Source organism: Sciurus vulgaris (genome assembly GCF_902686455.1).
Source record: "Sciurus vulgaris genome assembly, chromosome: 10".
Taxonomy (NCBI): Eukaryota; Metazoa; Chordata; class Mammalia; order Rodentia; family Sciuridae; genus Sciurus; species Sciurus vulgaris.
The window spans coordinates 13,184,435-13,197,133 of record NC_136470.1 but is presented as its reverse complement, the minus strand read 5'-3'; the positions used below and the strand labels follow the sequence as shown (position 1 = coordinate 13,197,133).

At 39.5% G+C, this 12,699-nt stretch overlaps 1 protein-coding gene across 1 annotated transcript; it reads right to left on the bottom strand.

Moving 5' to 3' along the window:
• Window positions 1-2,155: 2,155 nt before the first annotated feature.
• KRTAP11-1 (keratin associated protein 11-1) lies at window positions 2,156-2,933 on the bottom strand. Its single transcript, XM_079156063.1, has one exon. The coding sequence runs from the start codon at window positions 2,908-2,910 to the stop codon at window positions 2,419-2,421; it is 492 nt and encodes a 163-aa protein (XP_079012189.1). The 5' UTR covers window positions 2,911-2,933; the 3' UTR covers window positions 2,156-2,418.
• Window positions 2,934-12,699: the final 9,766 nt, after the last annotated feature.

The window sequence follows — 12,699 nt, the reverse complement described above, 5'->3', positions numbered from 1 at the left end:
AGCCTCTCCATTAGCAGAGTCCCTAGAGACATTGGGATCAGCCAGGACTTCAGCAACTAGAAGAGGGAGATAGAGCTAATTGAATTTCCCTATCGGGAGACAGGAGACTTCAGTTGATGCCAGGGTTCCACACACATTATTTCAGTGTATTACTGAAAACAGAGGCAGAAGGTGCTATCATTATCTCTGGTGCACAGATGAGCCGTAACTAAGGCGTGGGGAAGTGAGAGAACTTGCAACCAAGCGAATAAACCACCGAAGTTGTGCTTCTTCCCCACGGCTATAGGATATTGGACATGAATTGCATTTCTAGGCCCTAGGCTAAGAAGATAAAGAAATTATCATTACTCAATCTTTTAAAAGTGTGGTCTCCAAATCAAACTTTGAAATTTGTCCATTTGTCATTTAATAAGGCAAAGAACAGAGAGAACTTTCCAAGTACAAATAGAATAATTCTAATGGCAAAACAAAACAAAACAAAAAAGATTCCCCAAACAGAAATGAAAGCAAGGAAATAGCTTGGCAAGGTCCCTACAATGCCTTGGAATGTTCACACTACCACCATAAACAGACTGAGCAAGTGTTTGTTCATATCAGTCCATAAAACCAGTGTCATTATATATTATTAATATATCAGTCTGTGTTAGAGGGGATTTGCCATTTAAATAAAAACGGAAAGAGAAAACATCTATGTCTTTATGTTTTTATTGAAACCTATAAAGCTGAAAAACAAAAGAGAAACACGTTTTTAAAAAATAGTCTCTTAGTCTCTGAAGAACATGGAATTCTCTAAATTATTCGTGAAGAAACTGAAATGAGCAATAGATGAGAATCACACAGCTCTGAAAGAGCCATTTAGAGTCCCCTAGTGATTTGTATTTTAGAATAAGCCAGAACATTTCTAAAAGCCAGAGTATTTCTATTAAAAAGAGGGAGCTTGGAAGCAAGGTAGAGTAGAAACCACATCTTTCTTTCGTGAGCTATTAAGATGAGTCATATAAAGCATTTCTTTGATAATGGAGACCCTTACAGTAAAGTCAGCAGAAGAAAAAATTGAACATGTTGGATCTGTACAGATATATCTATACGTTTTGCCTCTGAAAAACCATCAGTGAAATAAGAAAACCACTTTGCACTGGCAACAAGATCACGGTCAGATTCTCCAGGAGGCTCTGCCCCTGCAGCTCTGAGAAGAGGCATCCGTTGATCCCAGTCTGTGCCCCTCACACATTTCTATAAAAACCACCTGCTTCTGTTTCTCCTTCAGCAATTCTGAAAAGAAAATATAGAGGTGTGTTTCCGGACATAATAGATAAAAAGCAAGCCAATTAGCAGCCAGCTCTCACTCTCTAATAAAAGGAAAAAGAGTCCTCACCTGGACTCTCCACCCACCCACAGGCCTTTTTTAAAATCAGTGTAAGCAAGAAATAAGGTTCTGAGTATTAAAATAGATCCATATGTTTCTGAGATTCTTGTTCAGTCTCCAAACTTCACATACATGGAATTTGTACTGACCGAGAGCGTGTTTGGGGGTCTCAGTTGCAAGTGAGAGAAGGATAAAGAGGGAGCTGCCTCTTTGATGCAGTGAGTCTCAGGCCTTGCCAATCCACTTCTTTCCTTTCTCCTGCTTCCTCTGTCCCAGATGATCATGGAGGGATCTTTTCAAAGGTTTCCACTGTGGTCTTCTGATTGAGCAAGACACTGAACCTGTGATTGACTCTGAACCTCTAATCCATTTGTCCCTTCTCTGCACAACTGTCTGAACTACCTTGTTTCTTGGGCAACTTTTCTTTTTCCTCTATGGAAGCTATTTGCTTCTAAAATTTGAGGAAAATATAGAGGACAAATGACTCCATCAAATTTCACAAACCTCACTTTACCCTGCAGTCAAAGACTGAATAAATAAAATGTAAAGCAATCCCTTGCTTGTCCATGAAACACAATGACTAAACCCAAACTCTAGATTTAGAAAAAAAGAAAAAAGAAAAATCAGACCCCAATTCAGCTATGGATGATTCACAGTCAACAAAAACCCTTTCAAATAAAGAACTCTGCTGAGACATAATGTTTGCAATGCCAACTAATGCAAGTTTATTGAGAAATATATAGTGAGACAAGTTCCCTTCTTCAAAGACACAAAAGCAGAAGCCAGGAGATACAGCAGCGAGGTCAAAACATGTCAAAGCATCAGGAAACATGGAGAGGCATCCACAGCACCAGGCATCAACCCTTAAAATAATCTTAGTGCTGGCCAGAAAAATTTTAGAGTGCCAAAGGTAGCTTGTGCGTGGCGAGCAGCCAGCAAGGAGGCAGTCCATGGGGGTCAGCGATGAAGTTTTTCGGGCAGCATGCTGGGAGGTCCTGGAAACACAGCTGGCAGGGCATGGAGTCTTGATTCACTCACTGGCTTGGACCCACTTAGCAAGTTCTTCGGCAGCTGGACACACAGGACTGCTGGTACGTCCTGGAGACCCCACAGGTTGGTTGGCAGATAGTGGAGACTCCTCCCACTGGCTGGCAGGCAGAAGAGATGCCGCCCACTGGTTGGCAGATGCTGGAAATGCCTCCCAGAGGCTGACAGCCACTGGAGACAAAGGTGAGTGGCCGGCTGCAGGGAGCTGAGCAGGAATTGGAGACACAGGTAGTTTGTCGAGAGCAAGTTACCTGGACTGGATTGGAGATGCAAGAAGTTCTCGGGTAACAGGTTGGCTGGCAAACTGTGGGCTCGCAGTTGGACTCCTGGCAATGGTCCAGGAGCCAAGAGCCAGTCTGGAAGGAACTGGGCAAATAGATGCCACTCAGGCAGTCAACATCACGGGCGGAAGCAGTGGCGACGGGGGTCACCTGGTTAGCACAGAGTCCTCCAATGGGCCTGGAAGAGCAATTTCTAGTGGAGCAGTTGAAGGACATGATGCTAGAGGGCTGCAGGTATCTCACTGAAGTTAGCTCCTGAATCGTGAATGTCCCTTGAGACTCCTGGGCTTTTATATACCCTTGCTAGTGGGTGGGGCTCCCTCCCTGGTCTCCCTGCTTCTTTGGCTCATACCCGCTTGCCTTAGAACATCTCGTGAATCTATGAGTTAATTGTCTCTTGAGAAGCCTTCCTCCTCATAAAGAAAGTTTAGTAGTTTGGTAACTAAATCATAAGTCTCCAGCACTGTACTTACTCCAGATTAAGAAGGTCAGTGGACGGCTTCAAAGCTGTTGGTCATCCCTGCCCACACTTCGTGCCTCATTCATCTTGCTTGCGTATGATGAGTGTCGGTCTGACTGCAACACCAAACATGCCACTGTGCTACCATCACACACTCTCTCCCCTCTGACCAGAGCTAATTACAAGCCCACGCCCTGTTTGGTTCGTCATTGGCACTTAATATGTTTTAAACATAACTTAATCAGTCACTCTTCCACAGCTAACGGGGCTTCTCATTGGAGAAGTGCCTCCTTGAATTTTTCAAGATGACAATGAGGAAAACTGGCAGGAAAAAGGACACAAAGACTTGTAGCCAACACAGAAACTGGCTCTCAAAATTAATGAGCTGACTGAAGTTAGATACCCACAGGAAGGTTAGAAGGCAGAGGAATCAACCCTTCGTGTTCAAGGCTAGAGGCCAGCAGGACCCACCATTTACGTTCATGCAATGAAGAACATTAGATCTTAATTAACTGCATTTATAGCTGAGACCCTTTCTAAATAAATTGGATGAGCTTTACTCCTAAGATTTTTAATCTAATAACAATGGGTAATAGTGACTTATGGGCCTCATTCATATGCAGGTGGAAGAGACTTAGTTGATTTTTAAATTATCAGAATATTAATTTGAAGGGGTATAGTGTCTTTCTCCCAATTTGCTCAACATACTCAAAACATTTATTTTCACTCGAATACTTCTATATAGGGATGCATTTAATCATGGACAAACTAAAGACACTCCAAGGTTACCATCACTATGGAGGGTAAGGGTAGGCAAGGGTGGGAGGACACAGGCACCTAAGCAATGCTTGGTTATGAATGGATATGCAAAGAGTTTTCTATTATGTTTAATTACCCCTTTATGCCTGGGGACATGGCAAGGATATTATTCATTTTTATCTCATCTCACTACAACATAGTCAGCTCTGAACACAAAAATGACTGATTCCTTTGGTTCCCCTGTACCTAGGTGAATCAACCGCTTTGACTCTGCCAAAATAAATCCCTTTAACATTGCTCAGGGGGTCAGTGATATTTCTGCCTCAAAACAGCTGTAAGATCTGACTCATTTTGCAAACCGGCTTACATGGGTTGTAATAATGGATTTACATATATTTGAGGGCTGCAGGTAGGCTATGTTTTAAATATCCACAAAGCAAACAGCTTTATGTCAGAACCCATCAGAAGTCCCCTGGCAAAAGCATCATCCATCTAATTGGAGGCTAATGATGCCCTTAAACAGAAGATGCTGTGCTGTGAGCTATATTGCAATTCCCAGGGACAAGCCCTCAGCGACTTGAAGAGCGTTCTCAGGAAGACGGTGAAATTAATGAGATGACTACTTTCCACAACGTTGTGAGTATGTTCTTCCCACCACTAAAAGTGTCCCAACTGGTGTTTGAAGGTCGAGTCCCTGGTCACAGGATCTGGCTTGCTTGCTTTAAAATGGATGAGTAGTTTACAGGCTTCTACTAGCCAAGGATTTGCAGGTTATGATGGAAGTGTACCCAGCCATGCAAATGCCCAAATAGTGAAGTCCACCACAGAGTTACACAAGAGAACCTTCCAGTATCTGCAGCCACATTCCTGGAATGGTAGAGATTGTATAAGCCATCACTCTGTGATTCAACTCTCTTGATTCAACTCTTCCATTGAAATTTGGAGGTTACAAATAAAGGGGAGGGGTCCTAGATAATATCTTCCCTCAACTTCAGGAGGAAAGGAAGCAACTGCTTCCTGAGCATGGGGCTCTCTTCCAGGTACTGAGTCTGAGTTCTGCATCCCCCCTGCCCCCTCATTGAATCCTACCTATAACTCCATGGAATAGGTGTCATGTCTTATGAAAGAGATGAAGTTCAGGGAGCTTGAGTGGCCATTAAAGTTATACTGTTTATAAAACAAATCCTATGAGCCACCAACACACAATGGAACTACTTAAACATGATGGGATGCCTTCATTAAAGCATGAACAAGAATTTGTTTCTTAAAAATCAATGCTTCATTGATGACATTATAAAAGAAATAGTTTTCATCTCTTTTTCAGGTTCATCAATTGATTAGTAATGAAAATAAAAAGAATACTGTTACAAGCACTGCTGTCCTTACACATCTTGTGTGTGTGTGTTTTTCCGTTCTGTATACAATTTAACAATTTTTACTCTATTAGCGTAAGATGCAGTGTCACTATGAACAAAGCAAGAACAGAGAGCCATCAATAGCTTGAAGCTACAATTTGAATTTGCAATTATTTATAATGGCTATGTAAACCACTAATTTTCAGAGAATAGAAAGGTAGTGAGCGGACTGGTTTTTTTTCACTCCTATCCATTTTCTAGAGAACCTGCATTTCGCAGGTGCTAAAGAAGGCAATCTGTTGAGCAGATCCCTTAGATTTTAATTACTAAAAGAAATCATTGGTTTGGCTTATACTTTGGCTGAAAACAGACAACTGAAATCTTATGTTAAAGTGATTTCAGAGCTTGCAAATCACCCAGACCTGAAAAGATCAGTTCATGTCTCTATTCTCTGAAACACACTCTCCAATATAGAGTTCAGGAAGCTCTTTAATACTATCACGAATACTATTTTCAGATGCAAGCACTTCAACTCTATTTGGATTCATCGTAAGTTGCAATAGTACAGAAACACTTACTGAACTTCACGTGAAACTTGAAGAAACTACAAAATTCTAATTCAACCATGTTGTGAAATGAAATTAATAAATCATCCTTTCATTGGAAATTGTAAGAAAAAAATTATACGGTCAGCCAGTCACTATCACTACATAGTTATATGCAATATGAAAATTTCAGCTCAGCAAAAAGGCTTGTGAAGATTATTATTTTGTCTGCAGAGCGTGAAGTGAAGGGAGAGTAGGATGGGAGCAGATGAGAAGAGATCAGAGAACCACTAACCATTATCTTCATCACTGATGGGTAATTTGCTCTCATTTGTATAGAACAATCTAACTCTTATACAATAATTATCACAGTCTGGAAATGAGCAATTCTTTCACTTTAAACTGAATAAAAGCAATCACTTTTGCAAGGCCATGCATTTGAGATTAAAATGAGTTAAGCAGGTATAGGAGGCTGAAGGTTGGATATGCAGAGAGATATTTTTCATCAGAAAGATAGAAAGATGTTGACCAACACCAGTTCAGAGAAAATCACTTAGCAGGAACAGTGAACTTGGGGAAAAACTAATCAATAATAAATTCAGTCATTCTGCACTTTTTTGGGGTGATTGCCCTCACAAAATTGAAGCTATTGTCTCGTAAGAAATAGAAAACGGAAATTCAAACGTTTAAGCATAGTATAGTATAACGGTTGTTTTAAAAATTAAATACATCAGTGGGCACAGTGGTGTATACCTGTAATCCCAGCAACTCAGGAGGCCGAGACAAGAGATCAAAAGTTCAAGATCAGCCTCAGTGACTTATGGAGACCCTAAGCAAATTAGTGAAAAGATCCTGCCTCGGAGTAAAAGATAAAGAGTGCTGGAGATGTGACTCAGTGGTTAAACACCCCTGGGTTCAATTCCCAGTGCCAATAAATCAATTAATTAATTCATTAAAAATTAAGTACATGTTGACTGAGTTATTCCATTTTTTTTCCAACTTACATAGACTCTGGGTTGAATCTTCAGAACTCTTACTAACTGAGATACAATAAACACCTGAAATCTGAGTGATTTGTATCACAAACCTGAACTGAAATTTATTTTCCTAACTTTATCAAAAAGCATCAATCATAAGAAGAGTTGGATCACTTGGGTTGGAGGGAACTACAGGGCAGAAAGCAGAAAGGGAAAGATAGAAGCAACCAGAAAAACCACTGCTGCCTCTGTAACTTGAAAATAACAGGTCCCAGTGACATGACTTGTATAAAAATAAACCCTCAGAGGAGAAGGTCAAGATTGAGAAATTCTAAATTGGAACATGCTCTCTCTACCGACATCTGTTTTCAAATTCATGTAATTTTTCACATGTGCCTTTATTGGGGATCAAAATCAGGGAGTTGTCAAGAAAGGTGAGCAGAACCTCAAGGTTTTTTTTTTTTTTATCATGAAATTCTCATGAGGGAAATCCCACAGTGACTGACCAGTGCTCTGGCCCAGGTCTTCCAAGTATAAGAGGAACCAGATATGAGCAAAGTATTGGTCCAAAGGGAGAAGCATCAGTCATTCACTGAATATCATCTACCCCTGATTCAGAATTATTCAGGGCCTATTTGATAAGGATTCTGGAAGTTCTGTGGAAACAGAAGAAGTAGACAGGTGTCTTCCCTCACCTACCTGACCTGTGCTGTTTCCTTTGAACACAGCCCTCCTGGGGTTTATCTGCCTGTTAGCAGATTAGGGGAGCAGCATTAGGTCAGCACTATCTCAAGCTGGTATTCAGACTACCAGATCTAGGTGTTTAAATTTGTCCAGTGCAATTCTCTGATCTCATTAAGAAATTAATTAAGAAATTAAGCCCCAAAGAAGACTTAATTAATTCTTAAATAAGAAATTAAATCTCAAAGAGGGCTTTGCAAGATATCACACATTTTCATGCACCATTTCCAAACTGTCCCATCCGCTCCTACTGTAGACTCTCTACGAGGTTAAGTCAACTTCCTGGTGGTACAACCTGGTGGCTTCCTGGAAATAAGACAGTGCTTCTCTCCAAGTCCTCTGTGATGCCGAGACAAGGGTTGCCCACGCTACCTTGCTCTGAACTCACGTATGTAGCACCCAGATGTGGAGCTGTGCCTGGCCAACAGGGAATCAACCAGAAGATGATTGCTTCCACCTTTCATCCTCCACGTAGACGGTCCCAAAACTCATTTCAGAAAGTCCCAAGGGACTGTGGCTGGCAGTGGTGGCCAACTTGATGACACTAACTTGTGGGGGGTTTCCCTTCTCTGTTTCACACCCCTGGACTGAATTTCCTACAGTGAAATTCAAAAAAAAAAAAAAAAAAAAAAAAAAAAAAAAAAAAAAAACTCTCTCAAGCTCTGCTTTTAAGGGAAACTAGATGGGGAGACACCCAATTCCAACACTTTGTAATTTGAAAGAATAAGAGGTTTTCCAATTCCTACCTCAGGATCCCTAAAGGTATGTACACATCTGCGTCCATGAAGTCCACGCAAACAGCCTGCACTCATTCTGAGCATCAGACGAGTGATGTTTGGACTTTCAAAAGCATCTCCGAAATGACCCAAGAAAAATCATGAAAGTCCTTAAACATATTTTAGGTGGAATGTGAAATTCTTCCAAGTAATGAGAATCCCAGTTTTTTCCTTAACAAAGGCAAGTACCTAAATGATGTTGACATCCCAAGCAATAAAGGGTTGAAAGAGTTACTATTGTTGATTTGATATCACAGGGGTTTCTTTGTAAAATTAAAGGATGCTTTTTTCCAAAGTGAAAGGCACCAGTTGTGGAATGAGAAAACTTTTTAGGTAATAGATGAACAAACCCATTTTAGTTTTTATTTTTTAATATTTTTAGATGTTGATAGACCTTTATTTTATTCATTTATTTATATGTGATGCTGAGGATGGAACCCAGGGCCTCACACATGCCAGGCAAGCACTCTACCACTGAGCCACAACCCCAGCTCCCATTTTAGTTTTAATAGGCATGTATTTATTTCTGAATGTACTAAGAAATAAGGCTAAGCTATCCAAAGCATAATTTCATAGATATTTTTATATAGGATGAGGCTTAATCAAGATTTTTTTTTTGTTTAATAAATGAATTGAAGAAAATGAAAGCTAATATAATATAAATGAAAATGTATGGTATGATTAAAAGTGAAATTGATATGAAAATATGGCAAAAATTGTCAGGATAAAAATCATGGTGGTCTCCTAATAAGTTTAAGTGGTTTACAAAGATGGCTTAATAATTACTAAGATGGCTGAACAATGTGTGTGTTCAGGCTTCATATATATTTAAGTAATAGATATTTTAGGTGGTTGAATAAATTTTTAAAAATCTTAAAACATACTTTAATTCAGAGAATGTGACCACATAACCACACCCACTTACACATAACCTGTATCCTCTGCTTCCTCTTCTGCTTATCAGTTCATGGATAATAAATTACCACAAAACTTAGTGGCATCAAAGGACCATTTATTGTGTCCATGGATTCCACAACTCAGGAATGTGGACAGTCACAGCAGGCCTGTCCTTGTGGCAGGACAGACAGAGACAGCCGCGCCTGGGCTGTGATTACCTAAAGGCTCCTTGCAGGTCTAGCAGTAGATGCTTTCTGCCAGCAGGGATCCTTCTTCCTGTGGCTTCTCCACGTGGCCAGGACTTCTCCCGTACAGAGACCAATTCCAAGAGTAAGAATTCTTTTTAAAAAAAAAGGCAGAAACAATATTAATTTTCTAACCTAGATTCCGAACTAACACAACACCCCTTCTGCCATACTCTGTATCAAGGTATCCCCAAGTCCAAGGGAAAGTGATATAAATTTTGCTTCTTGGTGGAGAAGTATCAAAGCCCTACACAAGGATGTGTTACTGAAAATAATATTCAGGCCGTGAACTTAAAATGACTGCCATTCCCTAAGTTGCCAGGATACCAGGACCAGGAATCACTGAGATGACTTCTGTTTATTGTCAGGAAATCTGAATTTTATGTTCCACATTATTGGAAATACTCAAGTAGACAGACAGCTCACAGCCTAGGGGCACCGTGAGGGGAGGAGTTAAGTACCATGAGGAGGAACCTCAGCAGCTGCTTCCACTTGGAATGCCAGCCACATACCTGGGAGCCTGTGTCCCAGATACAATAAACCTGGCCAAAAATAAATAAATGAATGAATAAATAAATATAAATAAATAAATACCTGGTCAAAGAAGTACTTTCTTTCAAGGATCTTCCACCACCCAATGGTAATCTCTTCTTCCGGGATGATTTTTAAGTGAATCACTATGAAACACCCTGGTCATTATGTGTGTTCAGGACCTTCTATGTCAGATAAAGTAGTGGGGCATGTGGGAGAACCCTAAAACTACTTAAAATTCTATGAACTTCACCCATCTGGAAGGATTCGTTCTTTGAAGACTCCCCAGTCTTGTATTTTAGATGAATTTTTTTTCAATTTGTTGTGAATTAAAAAATTGGAAGTCAGACTGATATTAAAAGACTCTCTAATATCATTAGTAATGTGAGACTAGTGAACTGTTCCCAATTCCTAGACTTTCCATATCAATTCTGTATTGTAAGAGTTGGCTTCCTCAAGGTGTCTCTGTTACTGAATTTCCATTACTCAGGGTGAGGTTCAAACTGAACACAAACACCTTTGGTGTTTTAGGTTAATGTGCTTTTCCCTGCATGCAACTTGGCCATAGGTAAAGATCACAGCTCAAAGCAGAGGGTCAGCTGTCTTACACTAATCACAACTCCTCTGTGCTAGGGCCCAGTTTCCCAACTGCAGTTGTCCTTAGTAATAAACTATCAAGTGAATCTGGAGCCAGCAATTGCTTTGGCTAAATAACAAAAGAACTAAAGGTCGATAAAGTGACCCTTCAAGGAAAAGAATCAAATGGGACTGATACTCGATTACATCTTCCACTTCATTGCTTAACTTCCATACCTTTTTCCCCACTTTGACACAGATACAATCCCCCACTTTTTCTTTCATTACTCAGAAATCCACTGTGAGCTCCACAAGTAACTCTGGGTTCTGAAGATTTTAGGCTGAGATATTATCCTGAGAGGTACAAAAGTATCTAATGCGTGACACAAAATTGGGCACAGGAAGAAAATTTTAAAAAATAACTAGTAAGAGCTAAAAGGAATTTGCAGTATGAAAGATTATTTTATGTAATTCATATAAGAATAGTGGCAATCCCAAATTTCAGCATTGCTCCTAAATCTGAAGTTATAATTCAAAACCTGGATGTGGTAATAGAAAGTAATAAACATCTATATGAGAGTAAAATTGAATGAAATGAGGCAGATTTCTTCAAAATAATCAACTTTTGAAAAGTTGGCTTCTAAGTGGGTTGTTTTCAGATAATGTTGTTTTCCACATCTCAATATCCAAACAAAAACATAATTATTATTAGAAGACTATGGTCCCACCAATGGAAACGCTGAAAGATAACGTTGGCTTTGCAGAAACAGAGACCTGCAGTGTGTTCAAATGGTCAAGTAAATGCTCTTCCTGGCCACTAGGAAATATGTCTTTTTCAGACATAATGAACATGTCATTTATTATCCACCTCTGCAACTAGATTGCTCAAATAGAATTCCAATACTGATTTCATTTTCCACTTGACCTACTAGAACTATCATGCCCTTATTTCTCATACAAGTCTGACAGTATGATTTCAATGTGAATTACATTTGCACCCTAATTTATATATCAGTCTTTAAAGTTTGGCTAACCAGATTGGTCCTCTAGAGCCTGCTAACTCTGGGTGAACTGACAAAGTCAAATTCTCACCAGCCTCACAAAGGCACAGACTCTGATCTTGGAGTATCCCTTCATTAAAATCCCATCAATGTGCAGACAGCAGATTCAATCTGGAAAAATAATCTTTCACCCTCAGTAACCAAACCGTTTCACCTGTGACTGACAGAAGTACGTGTTTCATAGCAGAACATGTAATCACATCATCTAATGAAGTCCTCCTTCCCCAGGTACTTTTAGCAAATCTCTTCTAAGTCAAATGTTTTAAGTATGGTGGAGGTTGAACTGCCTGATCTCTATAGGAAATTTTAACTGTACATTGTGGCATTGCTAAGTAGTACCCTGTGTCATTTGAAACTACTTTTTCAATATCTGCTATGGGTTGAATGTCCCCACCAAAATTCATGTTGAAACTAAATTCCATCTTGAGGTATGTAAGAGCATGAAAACATAATCTAACTATGTCATTCGGAGGTAGGAAAACTGGGAAGGTTATGTTAAAAGAACAAAGCCAGAAGGTTGGGAGCCTAATTCAATGGGACTGTGGTTTCATACACAAATATAAATAGACCTGAAGGAGACATGGAAGGCAATACAATGAGACTTCAATGCCCATTTAAAACAATGGATAGATCTTCCAGACAGACAATAAATCAAAATAAACACTGGACACAAACTACTTCCTAGATTAGTGGACATATACAGAATACCCCATCTGACACAATATACATTCCTCAGTACACACATTGTTCTCACCTACACACAGAACGTTCTCCACCTACATTAGAACACAAAACAAGTATCAAATTTAAGAAGACTTAAATCAAGTCTATTCTAATGGCATTGGTATAAAACCAGAAATGAAGAACAGGAGGAACTTGGAAAATTCACAAAAACATGGAAATTAAACAATGTGCTTCTGAACAACCACTACATAAATGAAGAAATTAAAATTTTTCTTGAGACGAAAATAGACACACTGCTTTCCAAAACCTTTGGAGATACAGCAAATGCAGTTCTAGGGGGAAAGTATATAATGATAGACACCTAAACCAATGAAGAATATCTCAAGTAAACATGTTAA

Coding starts and splice junctions, on each gene's coding strand:
- KRTAP11-1 (XM_079156063.1), bottom strand. CDS start 2,910: ATGTCCTTCAACTGCTCCACTAGAAATTGCTCTTCCAGGCCCATTGGA.